Here is a 13,058-nt window from a genome sequence, read left to right on the forward strand (position 1 = left end):
AGTTACTACTACTACTACAATCCCTTTCCACTTACCAAAGTAGTGCTTAGGGTAGCTAACATCATTCAAAATGCAATAAAATGATCAACAATTAAATGCTAATGTGAAGCAGCAACAGAGCAGATAATTAAAACAGAGTCAGCTTAGAATGCCAAAATCAATAGAAAACGCACCTTCTGGCCCTAGTAAAACACTAATAGAATTTTGAATGAACACAAATGCAACCTCAGAACTAAACACAGCAAGTGTTAGACACACACCTCCATCAAGTAGTTTCCAAATCCCAAAGTCATCCTAAGTGCACACTTACACACACACTTGGATCCAAGCTGAAGGCAAAGTCTCAGGCTGCTTTTGCTGAAGATAAAGGCAGTGGAAAGTTGAACAGGTTCTAGTGCTTTGCCTTGGTCTGGTGTACATGCCTAGTCGGTAGAGCACGAGGCTCTTAATCTCAGGGTTGTGGGTTAGAGCCCCACATTGGGCATTGCAGCCCAGCATGACAGGCAGCGGGTTGGACTTCATGACCCTCAGGGACCCTCCCAACTCTACAATTCTATGATTCTATGGAAATAAAATCTGCAGTCCCCAGGGAGGGGCAGAAGAAGGTCTTCATGAGAGTAAGGAGGGCTGGTTGATGATGTCTGTTTTTTTAATCAGTCATCAATGTAAATAATACATTATAAGATTCCAGGAAGGAAGGAAGGAAGGAAGGAAGGAAGGAAGGAAGGAAGGAAGGAAGGAAGGAAGCTAACCAATTCTAGAGTGTCAATACTTAGACTATAAGTGACTTGGAGGAGGAGGAACCATTTTAAATTGTTGCAAATATCAGGGCTCCTTTCCTCTCCAACTCATAGTGTCATGAAGAAGTTTGCCAAAACATTTAAATAAATACAGTGGTACCTCGGGTTAAGAACTTAATTCGTTCTGGAGGTCCATTCTTAACCTGAAACTGTTCTTAACCTGAGGTACCACTTTAGCTAATGGGGCCTCCCGCTGCTGCCGCACCACCGCCACACGATTTCTGTTCTCATCCTGAAGCAAAGTTCTTAACCCGAGATACTATTTCTGGGTTAGTGGAGTCTGTAACCTGAAGCGTCTGTAACCTGAAGCATCTGTAACCCGAGGTACCACTGTAAATTCTTTTGCTTGAACACTTTAAATAAAAGAGATCTTAACACAAACCATTCAACAAAAAACATGACATTATTTTCACAGTTCACATAGAAATACGCGCTGGATGCCAGGGACTGAACCAGGGACCTTCCCCATGCAAAAAATCTTCTCTTCTTGCCCTTCCCCAATTGAAAAGAAACAATGCCAGGCAACGCTTTGCACCAGTAAGGCTGCAATTTCACCCTATCAATTGGCAGCGTCACATTTTATGCCCATCAAAATCTGGGACTGGAATGGAAGTATAAAAGCTGATTTGGGTGGTGCGTTGGCTATGCTTCGCAAAACCAAGAACTGAGGATCTTACAGGAGGTGAGAGATCAAATCGATTTAACAAGAAAGGATCGCAGTTGAACCACAATGATCCTTAGACTGCCCAAACTTGTACTTGATTATATTTCTGCAGGCATTTTTCTTCCACTGACAGATAACAAAAAGAGAAACCCTGTGCAGCAGGGATGGCAAACCTGTGGCCTTCTAGATGTTGCTGGTCTCCAGCATCCCACCATTCTTGATCCCTGACCACACTGAATGGGGTTGAGGGGAGTCAGAGTTCAACAGCAGGTTTCCCATCCCTTCTGTTCATAAGGAAATATTAATGGCAAACCCTCCAGAACCTGTCTAATGAAACATTCCCTCTGCTATGCAAGTGTATGGAAGACCACACTGGGTCTTATTAAAGAAGTGGTACTGTTAGCATGAATAAAGGGGCTAAAGAGTCCAAACCCATCAATACATTTGTATCTTTACCTATTGTATAGAGTTCGGAGCAGACTTTTCCAAACTCGTTAACTGCACAACACCACACATGTTGTCGAAAGAGCAATTCGTTGTCTCGTAATTTCAGCTGGGCCTGTTGTCTTCCATCCATGTCTTCACTTTGGGCAGTCTTAGAACTTCTGCAGCTATAAAACAGAATGACAAAAGGCCACGTGTTCAAAGTCAATAACACTGCTGTCGTTATGACTCAAGAATGACTCAAGAGGACTCCAAATACGGGCTCCTGCTGGCCCAAACTGTAAAAGCCTCCTGTGAAATCTGGAGCAGGTCTTTGGCATTTTGGTGCAGAATGAGATTCTAAGAGAAGGGTGGTTCAAAACAGGATTCTGAATTTTTCTTCGATCTGTATGCTGCTCACATTTTAGAAGTAGTGAGGCACTTGCTAAAACATTGGTTCCTCTCACTACATATACATATTTGATTTCAGAATGGGGTTTTGCGGGGGGGGGGAGGAAAGGGGGCAAGAAGCTTGCAATTTCAGTGGCTGGACATGAAATTCTACAGAACAAAAGGAGAATCAGATTACTGTATTTTCCCTTTTATACAGTCTATCAATCGTGCATGTTTGTGGTGCGTATGCAGTCTTATCTCAGTAGGAAGATGTCCATTCTGAATGTAGAGTTGAAAGGAAAAGAAAAGAAACCATGACAGGTTGGTAGCAAAACAGGTGACCTACCTTTCATCAGGGGTCTTGCAAGAAAACCATTCAAAATTTGGTTTAGGATATCCTTCTGATAGGCAGCTAACTTCTCGCTGCTTATTTAATATAAAATGTGGCTTTCTTGGGCTTTCTATTGAAAATAATGCAAGAATTCCTTATCATTTATTTATTCATGGAAGTATTTTACTTTTATTATTTATAGTCAATCAATCAATCAATCAATCAATTGTTCATTTATCAGGGCACTAGCAGCCTTGTACTCAGGGTTGGTCAGGAACTCTAAGAAGTCCCTCCCCCAAAAAAATAAAAACCCAGTGCAGTTTTTATATCAATGGTTGAAATCAATGCAGTTTTGAACGGTTCAGCCCACCATCTTGTTTCAAAATGGCACCTAGTTATATACAAACTTAGACCATGATCTCAAGAACCGTGATGGAAAATTTGGTCTTGATGCCTTAAGATTCATCCAAATGCAGAACAAACAAGCACATTTCACAAGGGAGAGAGAGAGAGAGAAAGTGCATTGTTCGTTGATATTTACAAAGCTCTATCAACCAAATTCACATGAGTAATGTTTCTGCACCGGCTGTATACTGAGATGCTGAAGTTATTTAGCTGTTTTCACAAAAGGGCTAGACATTTTGTTCATGTAAAGGGTTCTATTTTGTCTCTCTCTAGTCAGATCCTCCTCTTCCTCCTCCTCTCCACAGCAAGACACTCTTTTCCGCAGGTAGGGGCTTGGACTCAGAGACAGAGAGGCTGTGCCTCCACATCTGAGCCCCACACCGAAAAGGGTGCCTCACTCGCTGGCTGCAGAAGGTAGAGCTCAACTGCTTTTCTTTCAGAGGCAGTTCTGCTGTCGCCTGCTGGCTTTTCTCATTGACTTTGTGGGTGCCTAGCCCACACAATTTTATTGTTGTGGTTTCCCAAGCACACATGGCCCCCAAGAGTTGGCTCCTATGATTCCCAGCAACCCTTAACAAACTACCATTCCCAGAATTCTTGGGGGGAAGCCATGGCTATTAAAGTGGTATAAGAGTGTTTTAAATTCATGTTGTATATGTGACCCCTCTCTCGCATTTTCTGCTCCCCTTCCCCAGCAAAGAGACAAACATCTCTTTATAAAAGGAATTATAGAGAGGACTGTAGTAGCTTCACAGTCCCCTATATTTTTGAACCATTTTCCCTTTAAAAGCTGTTGGAAATTCTGAAGAAAAATTTCACGTAAGAGAGAGAGAGAGAATAATAATAATATTAATAATATTTTTAATAATAATAATAATTTATTATTTATACCCCGCCCATCTGACTGGGTCTCCCCAGCCACTCTGGGCGGCTTCCAACCAAATATCAAAAACAATACAGCGTCAGACATTAAAAACTTCCCTAAACAGGGCCGCCTTCAGGTGTCTTTTAATAGTAAAATAGTTGTTTTATTGCCTTGACTATTCCTTACACCTAGTTTCAATCCCACTTCAACCCCAGCCTCAGCAAAACAGGGAATTGTCTTCCCTGCATTTTTTTTTTAAATATGAAGAGCAAATGTTGATCAATACTCTTAAATTTCCCATCTGCTCAAAGCAGGAAGCTTAGAAGAGGCACAACAATGACACACCAGGTTGATACTTAAGGGGGAATAAATAAAAACCCAGCCACCATTGAAGAATGTAATTGACCCTGAGCAGCTCAGAGCTTTTTCCTGAGAGGGATGACGTACCCTTGCTTGAAATGAAATGAGTGACGTGGGAAAAATAGCACACAATACCAGAACTGAAAGAGGGAGGAGAAAATATTCAAATAAGGAGTGGGAAAATCCCTGCAGGGGGAAGAATCCAACATGTTTTGCTGTTTCAAAGTTAGGCATAAATCATACATGGACCCGTTCCTGCCCTATCATCCTTCATCAAGTTGTGATCAAGCCATTCCTTTGTCTCCATGTCATACTTACTTTTTATATGAATTGTAAATGTCACCCTGTAATTATCGGTTTTGGTTTTAATGGACAGCGTGTGGTTTCCAGCCTGGGTTTCTCTAATTTTTGGAAACTTCTTTGAAACAACATGCCTATACAATAGGGGGAAAGCATCCATTAAAACAACAACAACAAAAAACCCCAACTTCATGTAAAAGTAAAAGGAAGCAGAACAAATTGACAACAAAACCAACACCAAGAAAGCAGGCAAGCAAGCAAAACCTGTGGTTGGGACCAGACTAAACCATCATACTAATCATTCTGTGGAGAAAGGCCTTAGCCCAATTGGAAAAGGGCCATGGCTCAATGGTAGAAAGTCTGCTTTGCATGCAGAAGGTCTCAGGTTAAGGCTTCTTCGGAGGTTTATCAAAGTACTTATTGCACCGGGATCCTTTTAAATTCCCCTGGAACTCAAATATGTGATGGCAGTTGTCTCATCACAAGAGAGACCATATGTCTAGATTCAGTAACTATTGCTGAATATTGTAAACTGGACAGGCTGATGTGGCAGCTTCACTCTGAATGTGTGGTTGCAGGTGCCCACCCCACCTGTTGTTTCTGACTTCTAGCAAATAAGTGAAGAGTGCTAAACCACCCTTTCCTAAGAAAGAACCTCTGTCCAGAATGACAGAAGTGAACCTCTTTCAGTGGAATCTAAAGTGAGTGGGTGGCATTCAAATAAATTTTACTCAGAATTGAAAATTTTGATATAAGTATATGAGAAAACTGTGCACTCTGTGTAGTTGTGGCTTTTGACCCAACTGTTCCTTCTGCTGAAGAGGCAAGTCACTGTGAATTGCCTCTTCAGTAGTGAGAACAGTTAAGGCAAAAACTACAAGTAAAGCTCCAGCTGCTTGTATAATCTTCCCCCAGATGCTCAGCACTTTTCTGAACCAGAGCAAATAATAGGAAATTCTATCACAATTATCACCCAATGTATCTCTTTGCTTACCTGTTCTCCAAATCCAGAGAGGAATTACAGTTAGTCTGGTTCTCTTTAAAAAACCAAAGACAGGTGATGTTCTCTGAAATATTTACTATTGCTTTAATTTCAACATTTTCAAGCACACCAACTTCAAAATCTGTTGCTGCTTCATAGATATTCTTGCTGCTTTGATAATACAGGGAACACTTGCGGTCTTCTTGGGTCTGTATTGCATGAGATGGAAAGACATATTTTACCACACTGGTCTTTTTTAAGATCTCTGCTTATTTATTTTATTTAAGGATTTATTCACCACTTTCAAACAAATGTTTCTGAAGCAATGTACACCATCACACGCACACACTGTATATAATGTATACATAGCAGTCTAGAAACTGATCTTAAAAGCATTTAACATAATGTATACATAGCAGTGGCGTAGCGTGGGGGTGCGGGGGGGGGCCGGCCACACCGGGTGCAACATCTGGGGGGGCGCTCGCAGCTCGCAGCTCTCTGCCCCTAGGGCAGAGGGGCGCAAATTACTTGCCTTGCCCCGGGTGCTGACAACCCACGCTACGCCACTGATACATAGCAGTCTAGAAACTGATCTTAAAAGCATTTAACTACAGTGGTACCTCGGGTTAAGTACTTAATTCATTCCGGAGGTCCGGAGTTAACCTGAAACTGTTCTTAACTTGAAGCACCACTTTAGCTAATGGGGCCTCCTGCTGCCGCGGCACTGCCAGAACCCGATTACTGTTCTTATCCTGAAGCAACGTTCTTAACCTGAAGCACTATTTCTGGGTTAGTGGAGTGTGTAACCTGAAGTGTATGTAACCTGAAGTGTATGTAACCCGAGGTACCACTACATAATATTTCAAATATAGAAGAGTCACTCTTCAGGGAAAGCCCTATTACAAACATACATTAGGAAAAGAGCCAATTGCTAGGCCTTAGATAAAGTTCATTAAGAAGCTGATTCCATAGAGCTGATTCTTCAGATACTGATGGGCTCATAGATGCTAAGGATCTCTTGGCTGGCTGGCTGGCTGGCTGATTGATTGATTGATTGATTGATTGATTGGACATTTCATTCCTAGCTCCTGCACAGAATGCCTCCCTGAGTTTCACTTGCCTAAGTGTAAAGAACAAACACAGGTGAACATTGTTTTCTAATATCATTAGATATTAAGAGCTACCCACCTAAGTGGGTAAGAGCCAACGACAGAGTAAACACTTTGCATGCAGGTCACAGGTTCTGTCCTGGCATTTTCAGTTAAAACTGGGATGGGGAACCTGTGGCCCTCCAGATATTGCTGGACGGCATCTCCCAATATCCTGGACCATTGGGCCATGTTGACTGGGGCTGATGGGAGTTGGGAGTTTAGCAACATATATCCAGATATGTAGACATTACCATGTGTTTTATTCTGTTTTTAGGTTACTGCTGGTCTTACGTAGCTTTGAATATTTAAAATACCTGCTTTGATGTGCCTTTGGTAATTACAATAGTTTTCTTTTATTTTTGTAAACCATGATGAAGTTTTATTAAATGAAATAAAATAATGAAATCTGAAGGGCCAGATTCCTCAATCCTAAATTAGAAGAATCTTGTATGTTGCTAACACAGCATACATTTAAAATACATTTAAAGTTCAGCTGGCACCAAAAAACTAGTGAAGCGGGTACCACCTGAGCCTGTTTGGGGAAAGAATCCCACAAACTGCAATCTATCTCCCTTCTGAAGTTGGTGGGATGGAGAGCAAGGTCATGGATGCTGGTCTTCACCGACCACACAGGTTCATATCCTTTTTACCTCATGAGAAGGTGAAGATTCCAATGATCCTGACATTATATTGTTTCGCTTGATTAAAAGGCATGTAATCTCTGGTGCACCCAGGCCCATCACAGCCGTGGATACCAGTGTAAGAATCAGAGCTGAAAGTAAAAAAAGGGAAATGGAGGCCATTGTTACGAGCAGGAACTTGAGGATAATAGTACAAGCACAATATGATCAATAAAAAATGCAGAACCAGCACAAAGCATTCGCCAAAAGCATAAACACAATCCAGCATAAAATGAATAGAAAAAGCAACCTTAAAATAGCAAAGGTGCAGCTATTAGTTCTGCTAATCCTGTTGCCCTCCATAAATTAGAGGGCTGATGAATGTCTGGAACAGGGAGCCTCTCCACTTGTCGAGTTCTCAGTACGATTTGGAACCCTGATCTTCCAGGTATCTAAACTGTCCCCTCTTCTAAGGTGAATTGGAACAGTCACTGCCTTATTCTACCGACTCCCTTGGAAGGTGGTGGGTTCTCCTTCACTGGAGGTTTTAAAACAGAGGTTGGATGGACATCTGCCAGGGATTCTTCAGCTGCAATTCCTGCCTTGAAGGAGGTTGAACCAGATTATCCTTGGGGTCCCTTCCAGCAATTATACGGTTCTATTATTAATTTAGGTGCATTTATATCCTGCCATTTTACAATGAGAATCACACACACACACACACCCTTAAATCAACACAAACAATCTTGTTTAAAAAGCTTAAAAGAGTAAAAGGTGGGGAAAGCGTAAAACAATTCAAGTGACGGTATTCTGTAAAGGTTCGCTGCCTGTTCCAGTGTAACCTGCAATGGCATTGAGTCACTGGTACAAGATCAATGCAATATGACCTGATTAGTGTTGTGAACCACCCTGTGATATTTGGGTGAAGGGTGGTATACAAATTTAATAAAGGAGGAGGAGGAGAAGGATAGGCTTGAAGGTGGTGTACTGGTTGGACGAGGACCGGGAATACCAGGATTCAACCCTCCCCTCAGTCATGAAATTCATTGGGTGACCTTATGCCAGTCACTACCTCTCTGTCTAACCTACCTCACAGAGTTGGTTTGAGTTAAAAGGGGGGGGAGCATGTACACCACATTGAACTCCTGAGACTGAAAGGAGGCATAAAAGAAAAAGAAAACAGAGGAAGATGGAAAAGAATTGCTGAAATAATTAATAGAAGTGGAATACAAAAAGGGAGGTGTGAGGAGGTCGTGGAAATAAGTGAAAGAAAGATAAGATATTGAAATTGTACTGTGTTTTAAATGGTTTTTGTTTTGTTTTGTTAGTTGTATGTTAGTGTTTTGCACTTGTTTTTTGTATTGTATTGTATTATTGTATGTTTTTTTTCTTTTTTTGGTTTTTTGTAGTGTTGTGTTCAATTTGTTGGAAAACTAATAAATATTATTATGAAAGGAGGTATAGATGTAATAAATAAATAGTTAATGTTTCCCAGAAAATGAAAATAAAGTCGTGACTACTTTGTACTCAGTTTGAGGTACGGTATATTTATTTACCCGCACTACACTTACCAGTGGTTTAAAGCCACATCCTAATCCAAAGGATAAAAATGACACATAAGGAACATGGAAAAGTGAAGTAAAAACAAGGAACTAACCACAGATAAAGTGCTCTGCATTTGGTTTTGACCTACTCAAACAGGCTTACAGTTGTTCTGCTTATTTGAACCTAAAGCCTTTTTCTTCTAATGTCAGTCCTGCTCAGAGTAGACTGAAATTAATATACATGACTAATATTCCTATGCCATTAAAGCATATCAAAGCAATTTACAACTTTAAAAGGATAAAAACTATACAATAAAAGCATTATAAAAATAAAAAGCAAGTTTGCTGTTGTCATCGTCGTTTTAAGAATCAACAAACCACTGTGGAAGATGCACTCTTAATTGTCTGCACAGGCCTGGCAGAATTTAAAAAAAAAAAGTTTTCAGCAGCTGATTAAAAGTTGGCACAGAAAACATTGATTTTGGTCCATTAATGTCACTCTGAGTAGGATTTAGGTGACTACAACCCCAATAAAAGCTCATTCAAACAACCTGGACCTTTTTAAATACTCTGCATTCTTGTCAGACCTTCTTGAGATAGCTGGGCAAGGCATAAGGACCACAACCAAAGCAACAACACAACAACAAAATAGTAATCTAATATAATGGAATGCTTTAAGAGTCAGCTCAATTGCCGGACCAGCCCTATCATTAGGCTGAGTGAGCCGTCTACCTCAGGCGGTGGATGCTAAGCTATCGTAAGTCCAGTAGCTTGTAGTCCTGGGCTGGAGGTTCAAGAGGCAATGCCTTCCTTTTCCACAGCATTAATGCTTTCCTAGTTGGGCACCTTCAAGCTTTGCTGCCCCCCTGACTCTCAAGCTGGGAAGTACCTTTGCTCTGACCCCCTCAACCTTTCTGAGTGGTGGGTGGAAATTCATTTTTTAAATGAATGCATTCTGCACACAGCTACATCTTGCCCATATCCTCGCCCCCTTTTGTGAAACTCAAAAGCTTGGTTCTGCCTCGCTGTGAAACTCAGCTCCTTCTGTTCTCATTTATTCATGACGATATTCTTCCTTTGCATCTGCTTGGAGCAGCTTTCCACACAAACCCTGCCTGCCTCCGACATCTTCTCCATGCTTTTAGGCGCCTGCTGTTTATAGTCGCCTCCACTTCCCCCGATGGCCCACCCACCCTGAGGCAAATTATGCCAGAAAACACAATGATGCCCATTGACCTCATGGTCGGTGTTGCAAACGCCATTTCCATTGTGCGCCAGAGCTATTGGGCAAAGCAGACTCTGTCTCTTTGGAAATGCCCCTTTAGCTGGCAGAAAGCCAGAGCGCTGGGAAGAGTTGTACACTGGAGGAGTGCAAGTGTGGGTGTATGATTTGTGTGTGGCTGAAGCAGCTAGTGTTGGACCTTAGTAGGAGAGAGTGGACTGATTAAAAGAAGAACGGCTGGGGATTAGGAATAATAAGAACACATAATCCAGAGGCAGGGAGGCAGCACAAACACAGAGGAAGGAAAACACAGAAACAGCTCTGTTTTAGCTCTTCAGCTTCCTTTTCCTATCTGTATTTTTTAATAATGATTTAATTATCTGTAAAATGATAACAAGCCACCACTGAAATGAAACAAAAGACTTACAATGAAAATTAGATTTTTTTTTATTTTTAAAAGAGGATTTTCTTGGGGTGGAGGGGGAGTCCCAAGTAGGGTTGGGAGAGAAATTTGATTCAGTTAGCATATAAAACTGGATTTATCCAATCTACACTTTCTGAGTGCTTCAGACTGCGAAGCTGATGCTAATTCTGACCTCTTTGAATCAAGCTGCGTTCACAAAATATGCAAAATATGCAGTTCAACCTATGATCAAACTCGCTTTGCATGGTTTCATCATGGAATTTGCTGCAGACATGAGAAGTGAAACACAGCAATCCTTCAAAATTTGCACTTACGTGAATTTTGCAATGCTGTTCTCCAGCCAAACTATGTTTCCAAAAATACATATATTAGAGGAAAGTATGCATAAAGAGGAACGTAAATGTGTACATTAGTCAAAACCGCATAGATAAATGTGTTTATTAGGTAAAAGTCGCACTAAGGTGCTAATGTTCATGAGGATTTTTCATACACACAAGTTGCTGAGAAATGTGGAGAACCAAATTGGAAATTGGAAAAAAAATGAGAAATGGAGAGAACCAAAACTGACAGATCCTTCCATCCCTAGACCCAAAACAAAACTACTGGGAAGACAGTATCTAAGGCAGGGATGGGAAACCTGTAGTCCTCCAGATGTTGGACTTCAACTCCCAGCAGCCCCCACAAGCACAATCAATGGTCAGGACTGAGGGGAGTTGCAGTTCAGCAATGCCTCTGGAGGGCTACCAGTTCCCCAAACCCTGGCTTAAGTTCATTGGAAGGCATCTGGTTAGAAATAACAAAACAAAACAAAAGCAAAAATCTTAAAAAAGAGAAGATGAACACAAATCAGGAGAAGAAGTGTGCAGCTGCAAGTGGATAGTATGGATGATTGCAGACAAAACAAATAATAGCACTAAGAGGAATGAGATAGAGAGAAGATGACTTGAGGAGATCCTTGAGGAGCTTCAGATGGAAAGTGGCGGACCGTAGGGAGAAGGATTACCACTGACAGATAAAGAAAGTAGACAGTAAGGAAGACAAGAAACTAAGAAAGCATGTTGTCAGTTAACACCCAAGAACAGAATGATCAATGGTATTGAAAGATGTCACAGAAAAGGCTACCGGAAAATTGGTTCTGTGATCTACGAATGCACGAAACTATGCCGCATTCCCGGCACTGAGTCTTTGTTTCCAGTATGCAGGCTGCAGGTGTTGTACTGCCCTGGACAGAAATAAGGGCTCATTTGGCAGAAAGATATATACAGCAACAAGTGCATTTTTCATTTTTGGTACGGCACACAATGATCTTTCAAACCGTGATTGCATGTTGGGGTGGAGTCAAAGAGGCAGTGATAAAGTTGCTATATGAAGTTATTCTAGCAGCCAGAGGCAATAATTTTTTTAATAAAAAGGAGGCCCTGCCTAAGGTTATGAAGTGGCTGCAAAGTTTCAAGACTTTGATGCATGATTTCATTATGCCAGTTTTTAATTCTTCCAGTTGCAGGTCATGCTGTTGTCATGTGACCTGCAACTAAGCCATGGTTTGCCTTAGGATTAAGTCCAAACTTGATCTCCAAACTACTAACAATGAGCAGTAGGCAAGGTTTGCTCTTGGCTGACTGCTTTTGATTTGTTTGGGGGAGACAAACCACGAGCCTGGGTTCAGACACAACACTAAGCCAAATCATGGCTTACTTATGGGTAGAGAAGTGGGAGCAAGGGGACAAGTGAAACCCCCATGCCTTTTGCTCTGAGCAACCAAATTCTTGCTCGTTTATTCTTAGTCATGGCTTGGCTTAGCATTCTGTGCAAAATGGGCAGCAGGATACACTGAGGAATAGAATCTTGCAAGGGCAAACAGGTGTTTATTGTTGCCTCGACAACAGACTGAGAGATTGTCAATTGGCTATAGCTCCTCATCTAATCATATTTCCTATCTTATCTTAACTGTCTACTCTGAATGTGGAATAGTGCTGAACATAGCACTGTTCAATCCCTAAATAAATAAATCTAGGTCAAAGGTTATTCTGAAATTGTTAAGTAAGGTACCTGATGGTGATGTTCAAGCAAAAATTACATATTGGTTGTTTGATTCTGACAAATTCCTGACAGAGTTACGAGATTTGCAGTGGCAACCCAAAAGCTGAGGAGAAACGTTGCTGAGGCTAATGTGGTAAATTGCAATGATTTAACACAAAAAACTGGATGCTTTTAAATGTATTAGCCCTCTTAACCATTTGTATTTTAATATATATCTATTGTTTTGTTCTTTTTTAACCTTTCGTAGATTGTATTTATGAGAGAGAGAGAGAGAGAGAGAGAGAGAGAGAGAGAGAGAGAGAGATATTCTGGTATACACTGTTCTTCAATATAGTATCAATGTATATTATGCTATTATATTTATATTACATTACATTACATTACATTACATTACATTACATTACTATATTATATTATATTATATTATATTATATTATATTATATTATATTATATTATATTATATTATATTATATTATATTATAATGTAGTTGATATAACTATGATGGTTAAAATAACCACAACAAACAGAATAA

The 13,058-nt window shown here is 40.7% G+C and overlaps 1 protein-coding gene across 3 annotated transcripts in view; it reads right to left on the bottom strand.

Moving 5' to 3' along the window:
• FLT3 (fms related receptor tyrosine kinase 3) overlaps positions 1-13,058 on the bottom strand; it is a 54,610-nt gene that overhangs the window by 29,797 nt on the left and 11,755 nt on the right. For all 3 annotated transcript variants that reach the window (XM_082220264.1, XM_082220265.1, XM_082220266.1), the window contains exons 2-6: positions 7,325-7,446; positions 5,536-5,732; positions 4,560-4,675; positions 2,627-2,741; positions 1,921-2,075 (exon numbers count right to left, since the gene is read on the bottom strand). In XM_082220264.1, the coding sequence (XP_082076390.1) occupies positions 1,921-2,075; positions 2,627-2,741; positions 4,560-4,675; positions 5,536-5,732; positions 7,325-7,446 (705 nt within the window). The remainder of the gene's footprint in view (positions 1-1,920; positions 2,076-2,626; positions 2,742-4,559; positions 4,676-5,535; positions 5,733-7,324; positions 7,447-13,058) is intronic.

Source organism: Podarcis vaucheri (genome assembly GCF_965113315.1).
Source record: "Podarcis vaucheri genome assembly, chromosome: 4".
In the NCBI taxonomy this organism is placed as follows: Eukaryota; Metazoa; Chordata; class Lepidosauria; order Squamata; family Lacertidae; genus Podarcis; species Podarcis vaucheri.